The following is a 19,243-nucleotide window of genomic DNA, read 5'->3' on the forward strand; positions in this document are numbered from 1 at the left end:
AAGTTCTAAACATCATGAATGGAAAACTCACAGGCAGATGTAGATGCATGCTAGCTCCTAAACTGGTTTAGTGTGGGTTGTAGCAGTGATTTCCAGAACTGCCAACTTACTTCTAAAGGAGAACAATGATTTTCAGAGCTCTCCTGCATAAGAAATTATCTGATGCTATCTCCCCAAAAGTTTACATTAGCTGAGAAAAAAATGTGGGTAGGTTAGGGCCCTGCACATGTGTGTTTAACAATTGGGGGGGGGAATCAAGTGGTGATTAGACCACCATAATCTTTATGATACAGTAGCTAACAGAGATTTGTTTTCTAAAAAGGAAATAAACATTTTATCACCTACAGTTAAAATGAACAGAGCATTCCCTAGTGTGTTAATGAAAGTAAAATCTAGCATTTTTCCACTGTTTTGTTTTTGTGTTAAAAAAAAAAATGTTTCCTGGTTTTCAGTCTGTTTCCATGTGATCTCATTAACTCGTGCTTCAGGACAGCTGGAAGCTACTGTAAAATTGTGGTTTAAGTTATTTTACCAATCAAATGCCCTGACCAAGCTTCCTTTAACCCATAAATACTTTTCATTATATGTATTATATATGAAATAACCCTGGACAACTGAACGCAGATGTCAATACAATCATGGGAGCACACAATTGAAATTGTTATTTTAAGTGCACCCCCCAAGAAAAACACCTCCCCAGCAATAATTCGTTACGATTGAGCTGGGATTCCCACCCTCTGATACATCTGCTCTGTTTCAAAGTCTAGGTTAGGTTCCAGCAAATAATACAGATTCCAAGATCCACCCTGTTGAATGGTTTATTTGCCAAAACTATTGTATTACCTCTGTAATAAAGGGGGGGGGGAGGAATCCTAAAACAAAAGGGTGATTGGAAAATTCCTGAAGTAATAGTTGTTTTTTCAGATATCTATGATCATATGGAAGACCACACCTGCCTCTATGTCAACAAGGCCCCTCTATCCTAAAAGGAAGTTCTTATTTGGATGTAAGAATTGGTGTGATTATAATTTTACATTTTGTATCCACAATAACCGGGTGAGATCATTTTTATTTCCATGTTATAGCTGGGGATTTGAAACTGTGAGATAGGGAATTGCTGAGAGCCATCCACTGTGCGCATGGCTGGTTAGTTTCACAATGGTGTTTGAGTTTCATGCAAACTCTGAATGGTGTCTCCAGGAGCCTACTTTATTAGCATTCACAAGGAAACGTTCCTGAGTTGCTAATTCCTCAACCCCTTTTTGCAAACACTTTGGGGTTTGGAGTGGGACGAGGAGAGGCCAACCTTTTGCAGGAAAGTGGCTTCAATATTACAACCTTAGATTTCACTGGGAAAGAATACTTGTCATGCCAGCCTGTCCAAGAACTGTGGAGATCACTGGCATTTAGTTCTTTAAAATCGTAATAATCGGTGGATCCTCATGGCATGCTTGCCACTGAGATTCTGATTCTGGCTTAATCCCAAACATCTGGGTGCTGCTCCTGCACAAAGCCCACATTGAGAGCCTTGTGTGTGGATGTATTTGTGTGCATTTTAAGGTTCTGTTCTGTTTGTAACCAGGTAGCCTTTAATCTTGTGTGCCAAGATTTAGCATGTAGAAAATGTTTACAGCAGAACCGGCAGTTCATAAGGGAAGTATTGATACAAGCAGATTAATGGCCATGTGAATCACGTTGCTTCCAGCAAAATGGAATAACTTATCTAAACTTCTCCATCTATGATGGAAAATGCTCTTGAGGCAAATGATTACAGCCTAGTGAGGCAGAAAGAAGGGAAGCTGAGATATTTCAATAATCCTCCTTAGCTTTTGTTTAAGTGTCTTTGACAGGGAATTGTCTAGTGATGTAATAGAAATGGCATCCTCTGGTTTTGAACGTCGTATGGTTTCTAGTTAAAGACACATCATCTAGGTATAGCTACAATCCTGACACAATCTTACTTTTGAGAAAGGATCACTATGGATTATCAAGGTGCTGATAGAGCTCTATGTGCTGATAACACTTGGGAGTGATCGTATTGATAGCTTGGGTCAGTCCCTCATTCCCTGTGGTGACCAGAGCCTCAATAAGACTGCTGGCTAAACCTGCAGGAAAAACTCCTGGTTACCTAAGAAAACCACCCAGGTTCATCTGTATGAGGGGCAGTCCTATTACACTCAGCCTCTGTTCCTGTAGAGGTTGCTACAGCTGTAGGTAAATCCAGGTAATGAATGATCTGTCCATGACAATGGAATCAAATATGGCTTTCCTGCTCACAGATAATTTTAACCTAGTCCCCTACTGAAAACTCGATCAGAAGGCTGCCTTGCCCAGATATACACAGGTCTCTGAATACCACCAAGGCCATGAAATCCTTAGTCATTCCTGATAAGGCAGACCACTTTGGCATGAATGTTGAAGACACCCAAGGCTAATGGTCTTTGGAGACGTCAACAGAACCCTTGAAACCACCTCAGTTAGCTCAGACAAGGAGATGTTTGGTGCACCAGCAGAATTTTTATCAGGCCACCAATGCACTCGAAGCTGGTTGACGGTTCAGCTGAGTTCATGGCTAGGGAGATGGAATGCCTAAAGAACAAAGCCTCCCTTCACAATAAGCTTAGTGCTGTGCAGAGAATTCTGGTGTACATGATTGGGAGATGTTTGCCTTCATTCAACCAGGTTGTTTGCAACATAAGCCATACTTCCCTCTTGGTATTGTACCACAAGATTAGATAATCAAATGTATTGGTATCTAGCATCAGTATGTACCAGCATGTACCATGCCAAAGGAAACACCCCACTGTGAATTTTGCAAAAGTCTTCTGATACGTCACAGCTCTTGCTTTTGTAAGTACAAAAGATGTTAATAAGTATCTCAAAGTGGTTTACATAAAGCATTGGCTTTAAAAGAGGATTACACAGATCCATGGTGGCTAAGGTTATCAAAGGCTACTCACCGTGATGGCTATGTGCTTCATCCACTGTCAGAGGCAGCATACCAGTTGCTGAAACCATTAGTGAGCAGGTTGCACCTTGGGGAAAGCCTCCCTAAACAAAAATGTCTTCAGTGGGTACCTAACTAGAAGCCTGTCTGATTTCGGCTGGTAATTGATCCCAGAGAGCTGGAGCTACAACACTAAAATCCAGGTTTCCACCCCACAGGTTAAGTTCACTTTGGGGCCATATGGCACTCTCAGCATTGCCCCATCTGAGGAGTGCAGTTGCCAGACAGGGATATAGAGGGCAAGGTGGCCCCTTAGGTATCCTAGCCTCAAGTTTGTAGTAGGGCTTTGAATGATAAAAGCAGGACCTTGAAGTGCACTTAATAGCATATTGCAGCTCTCTCAACAGAGGTATTATATGGCGTTGACAGCCAGCAATCTAGCTGCTGCACTAAGTTAAGCCCAAGGGAATCCCCACAGGAACTAGAGACAGGGCCTTTTTGGTGGTGACTCTGTATTTATGGAACCCCTTCCCAAGGGAGATACACGTGACCGCATCAGTAGCAGTTAGTAAATGGACCTTAAAGGCATGCCTATTTCAGCTAAACTAAAAACGTGCTGTGAGTTGGACTTTTTTACATCATGTTAAACTTTCTTAAAATATTTAATATTTAAAAATGCAGTGTATTGCATTTTCTCCTTTAATTGTGATAGCCACTTGAGTAGGGCTTTGCCCTGAAAGATGGCATCTAAATAGCACTGATCAACAGAGCTGTCTGATTCCACAGGGTACAATATATGCGCCATCTGCCAAGAAGGCTTTGGCAGGGTGAACAACACCCATGCGCCTGAAATAACCACAGCTGTGGGCATTTTACTGCTTGACACAGCATCTGTGGGATCATTAGTAGCTTTCATATTATGTGTAGGCTACCTAGTTAAAGTTTATTATTTTGCTGCTATTATGTTATTGATCCTTTTGGCGTACATATTTTGTCTGTTTGCTGTTTTGGGGGACGAAAGGTAATATATTGTTTGTGCCCACCCCAGTTTACATAATAAGAAAAAGCGGAATAGGTTTGCTTTAAAATGATTGCAGAGAAGTAATATGATAGTGTGGCCTGTATACAACATATTTGTAATGTAACCTGCATCTTTTCACAATAAGTGTTAGCATGTGGACTGCCTTGCCAATTGACAAAATGAAAATCCAAATATTCAGCCCTCTCCCCACCATGGCTCCTGATATTGTTTATATCATAAGACATTTCATAAATTTGATTTTGGAATTCTCCTAGAAATAGGGTGTTTTTTAAAATCCTTCTTCAGCACCACTGTGGAGGATTGAAATACCAGATGTAAAATTCAGCATTAGGGACACTAAGTATGACCACTCTTTCTCCTAACTTTTTAAACTTCGCTGGAAAACAGGGATTTGTTGGAAACTTAAGTTCCAGTTTCCTTGCACTGTGAACTATTTCAGTCCCTTTCTGCAAAAGGAGACAAAGGTGTTTTAAAGAGAAAGATCTGGCTAGATAATGATATTTCATGTGATCACCACATATAAGATGTCACTAGGCATCACCTGTGCAGTTTGAGATTCTGTTTGTTACTCTTGTTAAACCAATCAACTGCTGTTGTGAATCGTTGCCAGTTCTGTTAACTGATCTGACTCGTCTATCCTTGATTGCCCCTCGATGCATAGAAATTAAGCAGTGAAGGCTTTTCATAACACGATAGGATTAATTTTACTCGCTCAATTTGGGTGTGGCGGGTGGCTGTGAAAGGCAAGAAGAAACACCAGGAAAATTGTGACAACTTTATTTGCTGCACTGGCTCTACCCACTCTGCCTTGCTCCAAGCATTTGTGTGGCTGCAGTCAGTTTCACAGCCAAGCTAGTCCTGGAAGAGTATTGAATTTTCGTACTAGAATAACAGTGGGTGAGTTTGCCAGTTGATGATCAGGCTAGCTCCGAAGAAGACTTTGGGATTTTGCTGATTAGGGGCCAATCCGCACATGAACATGGCAGGAAACCCAGATTTGTCATTGAGGGTATAAGTCAGCCAACCCTGGCAACACGGGTTTCGAAACATGTTTGTCTCATTCATATGTTACATTAATTTTAGATCTACACTAAACAGCTGATGCTTATGGAATAGTACGGTTTACAGCTCTTGCCTTCACTGAGCATCTGCCCATGTATTCTTCAGGATATTATCCTGTGTGTGATGCAGTTGGGCTCTCCTGGTCCCCTCCCCCACGAAAGAACTTCTATCTAAATATGTGTTTGATATCTCTTCCTTTTAAGTAAGTTGTGCTGCAGGAAATTAAGTGCACAATACAGATAACCTAGAATAGGAAATTGCATTGCCAAGCCACAACCCATGAAACTGTTTAAAGCATCATGCCACTTCCTCTGTCAGGAAAACTGCATTTAATTCTCAATTTATTATTATTACTTTTGTTGGTCAGCCCTTGCAGTGGGATTTAATTATGGCGTGCCTAACTGCATGGCTGCCTTATAACAGAAACAGCAACTGCATTCAGTCAGTGTTTCAGGTGCTCCTCTAAGATCTTAAGCAGAGAAAATAAAGTTTTGTTTGTGTGTTTTTTACCGTATTTTTCGCTCTATAACACGCACCCAACCATAACACGCACGTAGTTTTTAGAGGAGGAAAACAAGAAAAAAAATATTCTAAACGAAACAGTGGATGTATGATTTTTGTGGTTCATGCTGTCGCCACAAACATGTGATCTGACAGTGAGTTTGGAGTTGCCCAATGCAAAAATCCTGAGGATCCATGTGGATCCATGCTTTGTAACCACGTTTTAAGTGGGGAGGGAAGGAAAAGCACTCAAGGGACAAGGAGCACGCGTGGGGTGTGTGGAGAAAGATGCTGCTAATAATGCAGAAGAGGGGTTTAAGGGGAGAAGAAGCACGTGTGGGGTGGGTGGAGAAGGATGCTGCTAATAATGAAGAAGAGGAGTATATAAGGGGAGAAGGCTCCTCTCCTCTCCCACTTTGCTCCTTTAAAGCAAGCAGGCTCTGCTTTTCTCCCTCCTCCCCGCTCATCCCCGGCTTAGCAAGCTGAAAAACTTTGCTGCTATGTAGCGAGCTGAGTGGGGAGGAGAGAGGGACAGAGAGCCTGCTTGCTTTAAAGGAGCCAACTGGACAGGAGCCGCTTACACATGTGTAAGCGGCTCCTCTCCTCTCCTGCTTTGCTCCTTTAAGGAAGCAGGCTCTCTGTCCCTCTCTCCTCCCCACTCAGCGGCTCTTCTCCCGCTTTGCTGTTTCAAAGTGAGCCACGGAGGAGGGAAGGAAGGGGAACCATGGATCCTCTGTTCACGACTGCAGCAGATCCCCCCCCCCCGCCACCCATAGGCATTCCCTCCATAACACGCACAGACATTTCCCCTTACTTTCTAGGAGAAAAAAGTGAGTGTTATGGTGCAAAAAATATGGTAATTCAGCCAGCTTCACCTTGCTTTTTTCTCCATCTCCCTTTGAAAGTTAGAGGATCCAAACTTTGTGATGATTGGTGGATTAGAGCTTTTAAGAACGAAACACCCTGAAAATGTCACAATCTGATAGATATTTGGGGGAAAGAGAGAGCAAAATCCATCATATATGAACTGGCTTAAAGATGGAAGCACCTGTTTCATAACATGAAGTGATCTGCAACATGAGTTATGCAGCTGCTCTATATTATATAAATTATTCTTGCAGTCAAGCGGGAGCTCCAGATAATTATCCAGGAACATTTAAATGCTAGCATACATAGATGTACACAGAACAGGATGAGCCTCATGAACTTGCCAATTGTGCTTGAGTGAAAACTTTACTCCAGTCACCTCAGGCTTCTCAAGACAGTGTGGCATGGTAACACTGTAATCATAGCAGCTTTGACTTAAAATGATGGAGAGGTGTCTGCCTCTTATAGTTGTAGGTAATATTTTGGTAGTAGATTTTACCCTGGGTCCTATTCACACCAACCATTGAGTCTATAAGGGGGGATAAGTCATTCACTCAGATTTGAGTTTCGGTGGTCTGTGGCACAGAGAGCAGGACTTTATGGCAGAACTGGATGGAAGCAGGAGGAGCCATAGGCCTGGCTATAACCTAGTTAAGTTGGCTTTGATCTTAAGACTTCGTAAGTGGCTTGGGACTGGAAGGACTGGATGGACTGTTGACTCTCACACGAAACTGCCTTGTGCAGATCTTCCTCAGAGGCCCTGCTCAAGGTATCCTCACCTTCTGAGAGGAGGGGGTAGGCATGAGACAGAGGGCCTTTTCATAAAATCACAGAGTTGGAAGAGACCACGAGGGTCATCTAGTCCAATGCAGGAATCTTTTTTTTGCCCAATGTGGGGCTCAAACCCACAACCTTGAGATCAAGAGTCTCCTTCTCTACTGGCTGAGCTATCAGTTGTGTCACCTTGATTGTGGACTGTTTCTTCCCCAGTTCATTTTCTCAGTGTCCTACCTGGTGGCTTTTAGACTCATGCATGCTTTTAATGGCAATTAGGACCTTTTATCTTTCATTGTTACTTTTGAATGCACATTTAGGCTATTGTGGGATCTTTTCTGTATCTGTTTTGGAAACTCAAGCTGCAAGGCAGGATAGAAATAATTCCAACCGATAAACTGTCAGGTATGTATTTGTACCTGCCCCTCCTGCAAGGTGACATTGCCTAGTCCCCAACTCAACAGCCACGTGAGGCAACATACATATAGAAGAGAGGGTCACTCTGATATTTTGGACTTGACTTGTAGCATCCTTGTCAAAAAGATTGGCTACCACTGACCTATATTACCTACATAAACCGTAAATGGTTGCGCTTATGCAACAACTCAGGGCTCATTTTTCACCTTGGGTAGATGCGGAGACGTGTTGCTTCTCGATGTTGTTGAGAGAGGGGAGGGGGAATCTCTGAAAGACAGGTGCAACATCACCTGAGAGATCCTGTTCTGGCATCTGCCCTGCCTGTCATAGAGGTGAACTCTCCACAATGGCAGTACAGGAAGGCACGAACTCATTGCTGGCTGAAGTCAGTCGCCATATGGTTTGCCTGTGCTGAAGAAAGCAAAGATACACCCTTAGTGCAGAGGGAACATTGCTGAGCCAATCTATGGCTGAAGCCAACTAAATAATTTTGGTTGCTGAAACAGGATCAAAAACAAAGTAGGTTGAATGTAAATTGGAGAAACTGAAGTTCTGATACCCAACCTCACCCAGAGTCGAACTCAGAATAGATTCCACCCCCCACCCTCCATGCACACATCTTACTTATCTGCATTTGTCCATTTTGATTAATGGGCTGATGCATTAAGTGTTGTTATTTTTTTAACCAAGCTTAAAATGTTTTCCGTTTTTGTTTAAGCATCTGATTGCATCTGGCCTATCAAATCTGTGCCATACATAAATCTTCATAAAATAACCATTACCTATTAAATTACTTATGTCATACCATTATCTCCATTGATGAAATTTTAAGTGTAAGATGGTGAAGGATGAACTGCTAAACGTGGCCTCTAAAGTAATAGTGCCAGGTTCTTGCGGTTTATGATAGTGGACTGAATGTTAATATTTAATCGCGGTTGCTTTCCATTACAGCCCATCCTTGCCTGCTCTGGATTGGCAGCTGCCGTCTCACTCAGGACCTTATGAACTTCGGATTGAAGTGCAGCCGAAGTCCCACCACCGAGCCCATTACGAGACCGAAGGGAGTCGAGGGGCTGTCAAGGCGTCTGCGGGGGGACATCCAGTGGTGCAGGTAATAGCCTTTCTCATGCTCGCTAAGATGGCTTGTTTGTTTGGGCAAGGACCCCTGTGCATATTTCTTGCAAATTCAAACAAGCTTTGATGACCTTGGTTGGTATGCTACTTCCATAAGTTAAGTCTTGGCCCCCGTTGAACCATATAAACGGTCCCCATATAAACCATCCTGGATTCTGTATTCATCCTCTGAGGCCTTTCTTTGTGTGCCCCCTTCACATGAGGTTCGGAGGGTGACAACACGAGAATGGGCCTACTCTGTAGTGGCTCCCCGCTTGTGGAATGCTCTCCCCAGAGAGATTCGCCTGGTGCCTTCATTATATATTTTAAGGCACTAGGTGAGAATGTTCTTCTTCAACCAGGCTTTGGGCTGATTAATATTATACAGCCTTTTAAATGTATCTGTAGGAAGAGGGGAAGTTATTGTTTTGCTGTTTTGTTTCAATTATTTACTTGTTTTTATCCTGTGTTTTATTCTGTGTACTGCCCTGAGATCTTATGATGAAGGGCGGTATATCAAACAAACATTACATGTTATATACTCTTTTGCACTGGGCATGAGCCTTCATTGGTTCAACAACAACAGGACTCCAAAGACTGAATGTGTGCCCTACAGTGTGCTTCATACAGAACCACAATAATGTGGTTATTATCAGAATACTTGTTTGCTTACAGTTATGTAGCACTTGACATACCACTCAGGCTGCAATTCTATGCAGTGTTAGGTGTGTTTAAAACCACTGCTTTCAGGGTCCTTAGATGAGCCTAACTCCTACAATCAGACTATGTTTGTGCATGAGCTCTGGTAGCCTGAAATAAGGTGCCCAACTGGTGCAGGGACAAGCTGGTTGGCGTGGTCATCCTTGTGCATTACAGCAGCATGAATAAACATTTTCAGCAACAGCCATATATCACTGTTGAATATGTACTCAGGAGATGTGCAAAAGAAGATACAATGATAGGTGAGTGATAACAACTGCGCTACGAATACCCAGAACAAGTTTACTTCCCAGTCTCCTTAATACTGCACATTTTCAGAATATGCAACAATATATTCCACAGTATTGGCTCCACACTCCTATGTCCAAAGATAATTGCTCAAAGTCTCTATGTAATGCAGGATGTTTCTGGCTTGTTGATGTTGTTACATCTCCTATATTGAAATTGATGCATGCCCAAGATTGTAACAAGACTTCTTGAGAGAAAAGCAGGAAGTTTTCTTTTGCTGCATTTACGAAGTCTGTTGGCTTTTCTTTCATAAATGTTTTCCGAGTGTGCTACATTTTGTTTCAGATGGAAATAAGCTTTCCCCCAGTCTGAATAATTCAAAATTGGAAAGCAAGCGCTCTTTGTCTACTTTTTTCCTTCTCCCACACCTGTTCGTCTCCTGAAAGCTACAGGTTGAACAGTGTACCATCAAATCTTCTGTAGCTGGATTATGGTTCTATTGGTAATAAAGGGGCAACACCATGATTTCCTTGATTACATAAGAAATCTCACTAAAGTCTATGGCAAGATACCGTTTGTATACCACGAGAGCCTCCCATTTGGAATGTCTTGGTATTGTTGATGCTTACTAGGAGAGGGTCTGCAGCATTTCAGACAGGATATTCTAGGATTGAACCGGAGACCTTCTGCATGGAAAGCAGAACAGACAAGACAGTCAGTGTATACCTGTGTAAAAAATAGGGTTGGCTAATCCTTGGGTGTTTATGGAAGCTCATTAAATACTTGCTTTGATGGGGCCTAAAATTCCTCTCATGTGGCCTGCATTTATTTGAAAGCTTTTAGGGGGTGGAAGAATCTTTCTTGAAATTTTCTCTCTGCTCATTCTTTGAAAAAACAACAACCAAAAAACAATAATGCAAATTTGGGGTGGTTTTCAGCTGGGAATAATTTTAAGTCTTGAATTCCAGAGAGATAGCTAAAGATTTTACTACCACCCTTTAGCTTCTTTAGCACATTTCACTGTGGAAATTTCATCATGCCTATCTCATTATTTGTGTATTTAAAGCAAAAACAACAAGTGATGTTTAAGGTTGAAATTTGTAGTGATACATTTGTTTGTATGTACCCTGCTAGCAGCCCAGCGCAAGGAAACATAGATGGGAGGCATCAATTCACAGTGGCCAGTTTGACCTTTAAAATTTCCACCCGGATGATCGGGGGGGGGGTGGAACACAGTGCCAACATTTAATTGGGCTAAATGTGTCCTGGCACTCCCCTGCAATCTCTTTCTACAGTGTGTGGAAATAAAAAGAAGTCTGCTGTGTGTCTCTGCATAGGCAGGGTTGAAGAAAAGGAAAAGGGAAGTAGTAAAAAAAAAAAAAAAAGTTGGAAGGAAAAGAGGAAAGCAAACCTCAGATCCATGGGTGTAATGAATATGAATCTAGTTTTCAGTCCCTGGAATAAGTGGATCTTGTTTTTCTTTGTTCTCCTTCTTCATGGGAAAAAAACCAAGATTTTGGGTGGAGCAGGGGGTTCCCTTAGTATTTTTGTTTTATTCCTATCATCCTTTTCCCCTCCCCACAGTCTCCATTGATTATCTCTATCTATCTATCTATCTATCTATCATCTATCTATCTATCTATCTATCTATCTATCATCTATCATCTATCATCTATCTATCATCTATCTATCTATCTATCTATCTAATCATCTATCTATCTATCATCTATCTATCTATCTATCATCTATCTCTATCTATCTATATCTATCTATCTATATCTATCTATATCTATCTATATCTATCTATTTATCCATCTATCTATCTATCTATCATCTATCTATCTATCTATCTATCTATCTATCTATCTATCTATCTATCTATCATCTATCTATCCATCTATCTATCTATCTATCTATCTATCTATATCTATCATCTATCTATCTATATCTATCATCTTTAATCTATCATCTATCTATCCTGTCTACCTGTCTGTCTGTCTGTCTGTCTGTCTGTCTATCTATCTGTCTGAAGGGATGCCAACATTCAGGCATCCTGACTCATGCCAGCCCAACATCTAAACTGCACCTCTTCTCCTGAGGGAAGGCGTCAGTCTATAGAATGTCAAAGAGCTGGAATTCAGGAGGACAGATGGTAAAACATGGCAGGAACTTGAGCAGACAGCTAGAGCCTCACACACCAGTGTTTGCTTACTTCTTAATTTAATTTATATCCCGCTTAAAACCCCAAGACAAACTCAAAGCAGCATATAAAATATTATCATAATATTATATTATCATAATAATAGCCCCATTCATGTCTGGTATCAGGATCAGAAACAACATGGTGCCAGGGTTATTCAGTTGGCATTTCCTCCCCTCTTCTTCTTTTGCTGAGAATTGCTGGTTCCCACAGACGTCCTCTGATGACTCTGTTCCTGGAAGGAGCTTGCTGTATCGGCCATAGGGCTCACTGAGGAGGTAGACAGGGCAAAGAGGCTCTGGGCACAGTATTAGCAGTGGTGTGAGCCCATCTTCGCCTGGGCTTTGAGGGGAAGGGACTGTGATGTCCCGCCATGGAAGTCAGGCTGGGTCAATGCCACTTGAGGCATGAGCCCTCACACTGGGTCAGTGGTGGTTTCTCTGTATTCTTTTGAAGAGAGTCTGTAAGGAAAACTGGAAGTGTATCTGCTTGCTGCTAATTTCCTCATGAGCACAACTGTTAAATGTACAGGAGCCATGCCCTGCAGCAGTCTCTATCTGATGCACAATTTCATTTAGTTTCTGTGTTGGTTCAACATATTCTGAGCTGCATATTATTAGCCTCTCTACTCCTTTCTCATCTCACTACAATTGCCAGTGCAAACCAGCACTCGCATGTGTATGTTGTCATTGCAGTTGGCACAGCTGGGTGGTCTGTTACAACACAGATACGGCATTGGCTGGATGAACGTTAAATCTAGTTCTGCTGAGCTTCATTCCTCATTTTCCTCATTCAATTCCTTCTTTAGCCTTCTCTCTTCCCCCCCAGCACTATTCAACCAAGTGAGATAATTAGTGATAAGGGAGATGTCACCTGTTTTCAGGGAGGGACCTCAGCCTCACGCACTCAACCATTTTGTGACTTATTATTTTTGCCGCCTTCAAGAATGAATATGCATAAAGTCACCTGAGCGCTTAATCTCACTTCCCACACTCCTACACATTTGCTGTATACTTGTTTAGCTACCATGGCAGCCCTGAGTTATCCCGAGGATTTCTAAATGCTTGGAGAGTGAGATGAGCTTGACACACCTAGAAAGAGCTAAAAATGTTCTGAGAACACTGGCTAATCAAAGGTGCTGGTTAATTGGCCACCGTGAGGTAATGCTTGGCAAAGGGTTTCGTGCCCCGTCTCATAAAACTGTGTTGCTAATCATAATGACTCTTCTATATTCAGTACTTTGGAAAGGGAGAAAAAGAGTCTTCTGTTCTGGGAATTGAAGAATCTGGATTTCAAATCCTGCCCTCCCACTAACATCCTGTGTGGCCCTAGGCAACTGATTTGATTTCTCTGATACTGAGCACATACAGCATATTTTCACTCTCAAGTGCTATGGGGTATTTCAGCACTAGAGGCCTTGTACACAGGAAACAGAAGAGGAAGTAAAGGGTAATCGAGGGTTAGAGCTGACAAACCCCTCCATTCGGCAGCAAGTGGATATAGAATCATCATCATCATCATAAATAATAATTTATTATTTATACCCTGCCCATCTGGGCAGCTCCCAATCGAATATTAAAAACACAATACAGCATTAAACTGTAAAGTTTTGGACTTGCCTGCTACTTCACCTTTTATCCCTCAGCGTTTCTCAGTCCTTTGTCCATATGACTTGTTGCTCGGCCTGTCCAGAAAAACGTAGAAAAGCCCCATGGCTTTGTTCATATCCAGGTTCATTCCAAAGACATTAACCACAGTTTCCCAGTTAGGACAAAATGGGAAACCATGGTTAGTGGAAGTCTTCCCAAGTTGTTTGCTCAGTTGTATGAAGGGAAGAGTGGTGGGGCTGTTTATGTGACCAAAAGACTGGTCCATATTTTAGTTTCTGGAAATTGGATTGTGGTTGTCTGAATGTGGCTGCTATGCCACAGCTTGTGGAAAAGGAACCCCATACTTCCTTTTGCCACTTTCTAAGGGCTTTGTTGTTGCTTTTTATACTAATTTGCTGATAGTGGGGGAAGCAGTTGTTTAGACATGTCTTGGTGCGCTCACTTTCAGTTATGTCCATTCAATTTCTTGCTTGTGCCTGTAGTGCTTTGGGATGCATGAACATCACCACAAGATACTTAAGAACAAAGATAAGATATCTTAATTTTTAACTCTGGAGTGTGGTTTGTTTTTCCAATGAGAAAGGGAGAGATAACATGTTTTGGAAGTCTATATACTGAAGAAGTTTTAAAGCATTTACGAACACTGATAAAAGCATATACGGTGTAATAGAACATTCCATAAAACTGACAATGCCAGTGTTTCACCCAGTTTTTAAGTTCAAAACCTATTAATTGTGGGAGGGGGAAGAGTAGGAGAGGAATAAAATCTGTGGCTGCAGGAGGGCTTCTTACAGTGAGTTTACTATGTGGTTAACTCAAACCCCTTCATGCATTGTTCCACTGCGTTCACTGTCCTCTGGTTTATACCAGACTTGCCCCTAATGGATATGCATTCAGTTTTTGAAGGTGAAGCAATGTGTGTACACTCAGAATCCTCCCCTTGCATGGAGTTGTGCACAAGTGCATTTGTCTATGTGAAGGACCCTTTCACATTGCCGGTGAACATGCAGTAGTGAGAGAATGACTGGAACATGAGTTGTTGTGGCTTTTCAGTTTGAACTCCTAGACCCCTCATGCGTTTCCCAGTGTGCAAAGCCATTTGATAGAACTCCTCTGTGATGGCGTCACTCCTCTGCCACACAAATAAGAGAACAGCTCGTCTCTTTAGAAGGAACCCAGCAAGTTCTAAAGAAGTGTGACAGTCCATCCTAGTTAGTTGTGTCATTAGCTCTTTTGGAATTTGGACTCCCTGCTGAAGATGCTTCTTTGGGGAAACGTGATTCCATGCCTCTTTACTCAAAAACTACTCCTATTGCATCCAGTGCATGTCAGACATTTGCTATTCGTTAGATGATTGAAGCTGTTGCTTGTTAAAATGACAGTTTTTTTGAGGTTTTAAATTCTAGTAACTTTTCATTATGTTTTTAATCATTTTTGTGAGCCATTGAGTTAAAAAACATTTTTTTAAAAAAAAACCAATGGATTGCAAATGTTAATTTAACTGGAGTCTTGTTGCACATAGTGAAAGACTTTAAAACAATAGCAGATGAAGGGGGTGTGTGGAAATATGTGTTTTAAATGCTCCTTCAACCAGCGTTAGAAACTCAGATATATAAGCGAGGCACCAAATGGCTCCTTAAACCAAGGTTACAGGTGCCAAAACGAAATGCCTAGTTGCCATTTTGGGGCAAGACCGCTCTAAAGTCTTATTTTTCAAATGATGGACTGACTGTGATTGATTCTCAGTTAAACATCTGGCTAGTTCAGATGACAACCTTGAGCTAGCTTAAGAATTTTGAGAACTGAAGAATTAGATAAACTAACAGGAAGGATTCGAAATCTGCGGGACCAGAAATTCACAGAAGACTGGTGTAAATTTACAGATTATTTGAAAAGTAATTGTGATGATCAGACTACTTTTGTAGGTTTGCAAGAAGTTTTGTGAGGTGAATTATTGGAACTATTGCAAAAATGGAAAAAGGGGAGGATGGTTAGTTAAGATAATTAAAGGCAATATGAATTTAAGAAATGCATAAGAAGTGGTTAAAATGGTGGATCATCAGAGGTGCTGATGGAAGTCCAAAAAAACCCAAAAGATTGTATAGGTGGTGAAGTTTTGTGGTATGTATTATAATTTATATCTTAAAATTAATAAAAATTATTATAAAAAAAAGAATTTTGAGAACTGAAAGAATAAAAGTCACTTTTTCCAGGGACTGCATTGGAGAATATATATACATATTCTCCACAACTGTGAGCAGGGAAGGGGGTGAGGTAAGTGAAGACAAGTGACACCAATTAACTATAATGTTGTCCACTGCTCCTGCTCAGGCTGCACAGAAAAAGCGTTTTGGTACCTGAAATTCATTTTGATTGTGCAGATAAAATATACCTGATAGTATTCTACAGGATATGTTGCTAGTGTGTGAAAACAGGGAAGATTCAGTGATCCCCAGGCATGCACCATCCTGGCACACAGGCATTGTCACTTGGTCGCAAGTGGCAAATAATCAGGTGCAAAATGTGCCTGGCTAATTTCGAACACTGCCTTGCAACATCAACAGAAAGCTGGAGTTAGTGGTTTGGCTGAAAGTACAATTGGAGACAGGACCCTCATAGCCTAACAAATAACTTGGGGGATAATTGAAAGTGACCCATTGGACCATCCTGTGATGTTCAAAGAGACTGTCCTGCTCACCTGCTGCTAATCACTGTTTTTTTGCTGAAGTGAGGTGAAACCTGTTTTTAGACATGGAAACCCAAGTGACCCGGAAAGTACTGAGTGAAGTGCAGTTTGACAAGAGGATAGATAAGACAAAAGTTTTTAATATAGAGACTTACTGGTACACTGTGATTCAATTTATCCCTATATGGCAGGCCTCCTTTTTATGCTTCTTTTTTTTTTGTAACTGGCCCTTGAAAGAAAATGTTACCCAGAGGGAATTGTAATCCCGTCTCACACTGAGAATATACAGAAATTGGCAAGCACCTGTTAGCCAGGTTGCAGTTAATAGCATGCAGCCGCAGAGCTGTACTACAGTCCAGACAGGGAGCCTAAATTTTATAGCTCTGCTTTTAGACAGACGGTACTTTTAAAGAATAAATCTAAGCTGAATAGCTTTCACACATCTTGCCTCTGCATAGTTAAAGCTAACCACAAAGTAGCAGACAGATAATCAAAATTGAAAAGGAGAATAGCTTGGCAGATGTTTTATGCATATTATTGCTGCCATAAATCTAATAAAATGGGAGCAGGGCTGTGCATCATTAGTGAATTATCTAGGGCGGGGAAAGTTTCTTAGCTCACATACAGCCAGCTCCACAGGATTACTGTATAACCAGAGCTGCCAAGGTAGCCATCTAGGCTCCCCAAAAATGCATTCTTCAGAAAATAGAAATGTTCAGGATTACTATCACAAAGGCTGCTGAGATTTGAAAGATTGGTGTGTTGTGTTGGTCTCTCCGAATGCCTTATAAGTAAAATGCTATATATTTTAGATAGTCAATTGGATCACAAAAAGAACAGGACATCTCAGGGTGAAAATAGGATGCACTGAAACAGGGTGCGCTGCTGCTTTTGATCATTTCATTGCTGGTACATGTTACGCTGAACCAGGTGACTTGTTGGGCTGTGTACTCTGTAACAACAAAAAAGGGGGGTCTATCTTCTGTTTTTGGAATAATGATTTAGGATAGGGGTCCTCAAACCTTCTACACCAGGGCATACTTGAGAAGGCTGAACATTACTGAAGCCAGCCAGTCATGAAATTATGGTACAGGCACAGAGCCAGTTAGAAAGGATGGCAGATAAAGGTGGAGTTTAGCATAAACCACATCAACATACTGACATCATTTTCTCTAGGGTGGATCTACACACAGGAAAAACCCCTGCTAAAAATCATTATAACAAAAGAAAAGAAAACCCTATGTAAAAGCACATAGAAAAGTTTTGTGCTCTGCAGCGCCTTCTGGTGTTGCATGTTTATAACACATTTAAAATGCTGGGTTGTTGTTTTTTACTAATGTAGCTGAATCCCAAATCCGTCTTTGGAAATGGCTAAATTAATTGCTGCAGCAAATGTTGTGTGTGCTCTGGAGGCATCGTCTCTCTCAAGTTTAGGCAGAATTTGCTGATTCAGAGGCTGTGAGTGGAGAGGGCTTTTTATTTTTTATTCCCGCCCCCCCCCCAATGCCTCTCGAAATATTTTTACTCATCACCTGTCATTTCTTCTATCCTTTTGTTTACCGTGTAATATGAATTGAGCAGAGTAAAGCGCTGAAAGGCCTGACAGCTTCCATTGGAGCAGCCCTGCCGTCTAGACACGGCAGAAAAGTGTTCCCCAAACACACATTTGAAGCGTGCAACTGCTACTGCAGCCTTGAAAATACAACTGGGAACTGAAGATTGAAAATATAAAACCTAGTAGATTGAGGGGGGAAACTGGACATTAATATAGCTAAAAGTCATCTGGGAGTGGATACCTTGAGTACGTTAAATACCGGTAATTGTTATAAATACAATAGGCAGACAGAGAACCAGAAGACCCTCTTTTTGGTCTTTCATTTTTGCTTGCTCTCTGTTAATTATATATAGATTTACGCTATGTTTTTTTGAAGTTTTCTGTATTGGATTAATGAAGATACACACTGGAAGCTGATGGATGGAAGATCAAGGGCCCTGAGTAAGAGGCAGGGTAGAGAGGATCTCCCAGGGTAGGAGGCTGGAAGAAGAGGGGGAAGCTCTCAGGTGAGAGCTGGGAGGGTTCACTCTTCTGTGTGTGGAACAAGCGTTAATATATAATTATAACAGGACCTTGTGCTTATTTTTTGCTTTTGCTTTTTTCACCTCCTCTTATTTTTCTTTTCCTTCTTTTACTTCCCTTGCTTTTTCTTGCTTCCCTTTTATTTATCTTCTTTAGATTAGTTTGGTTTTTATTGTATTTTATGCTGAAAACTCTCATAAAATTGTTTTTTTTTTAATAAAAAAGGTTGACTTTGTGGTGGATATCTTAACCTTAATATATTTCCCACCTAGCTGTGTTTTTGAAGCGTCATCCATAGCTACTGTTCTACTGCATTCTCTTTACAAAAGTGACTCACTTTTTCTAAAATATGGCTGCATTATAACATGTCGGTGTTATTTTCCTCTCCTCAGGGCAACTTTAGTTGCTAGGGGCCCAGAATGGCTGCTCTGAAGGGAAAGTGGAATTAGTAGGGTGACTGTGCGTAGTTAGGATAGGTCTAGGCTTGCCAGCATTTTTGGTGGCCCGACACCTGTGCGTTTAAAAGCAAGTCTTCTTGCAGAAATTTAGCAGGTGGAACTTTTCCTTGAATGCAGATGAACTAACTGATGGGAAAGGTTTCACTGGCTTAATTTCTGCGTGAAGTGCTGCGATGAAACGCATAGGAGCAGGCCTAGTAAAAAAAAGTGTTGGCATCTCCAGAAAGGTGGAGAATTTGTCTCTATGACAGCCAAAGTTAGGATGGGGTAGGAGGTTTGGGCATGTTTTCAAACCATTTTATAATGATACAGGAACGGATGGTATTACTAGTTAGGGTTGGGCTGGTGGGGGAGGGCTGGAATGACTGAAATAAATTGAAAGCGTGTGTTATTACACATAGTTAATTATATGTATCAGTGAAATCTGGATGGCATAATTAGGGTGGGGCAGTTTGGGCAGAGTGTGCCATGGGAATAGGTAGGAGGCTATGGATTCTCTGTGCTCCCGCTCCCCCCCCAACATAGTATTTAGAGATATTAA

The 19,243-nt window shown here is 41.4% G+C and overlaps 1 protein-coding gene across 3 annotated transcripts in view; it reads left to right on the forward strand.

Moving 5' to 3' along the window:
- The window catches only part of NFATC1 (nuclear factor of activated T cells 1), a 129,256-nt gene that overhangs the window by 23,517 nt on the left and 86,496 nt on the right, over window positions 1–19,243 (forward strand). For all 3 annotated transcript variants that reach the window (XM_053396692.1, XM_053396691.1, XM_053396693.1), the window contains exon 3: window positions 8,562–8,721. In XM_053396692.1, coding sequence (XP_053252667.1) covers window positions 8,562–8,721 — 160 coding nt within the window. The remainder of the gene's footprint in view (window positions 1–8,561; window positions 8,722–19,243) is intronic.

This window comes from Podarcis raffonei, chromosome 7 (genome assembly GCF_027172205.1).
Source record: "Podarcis raffonei isolate rPodRaf1 chromosome 7, rPodRaf1.pri, whole genome shotgun sequence".
NCBI classification, from domain to species: Eukaryota; Metazoa; Chordata; class Lepidosauria; order Squamata; family Lacertidae; genus Podarcis; species Podarcis raffonei.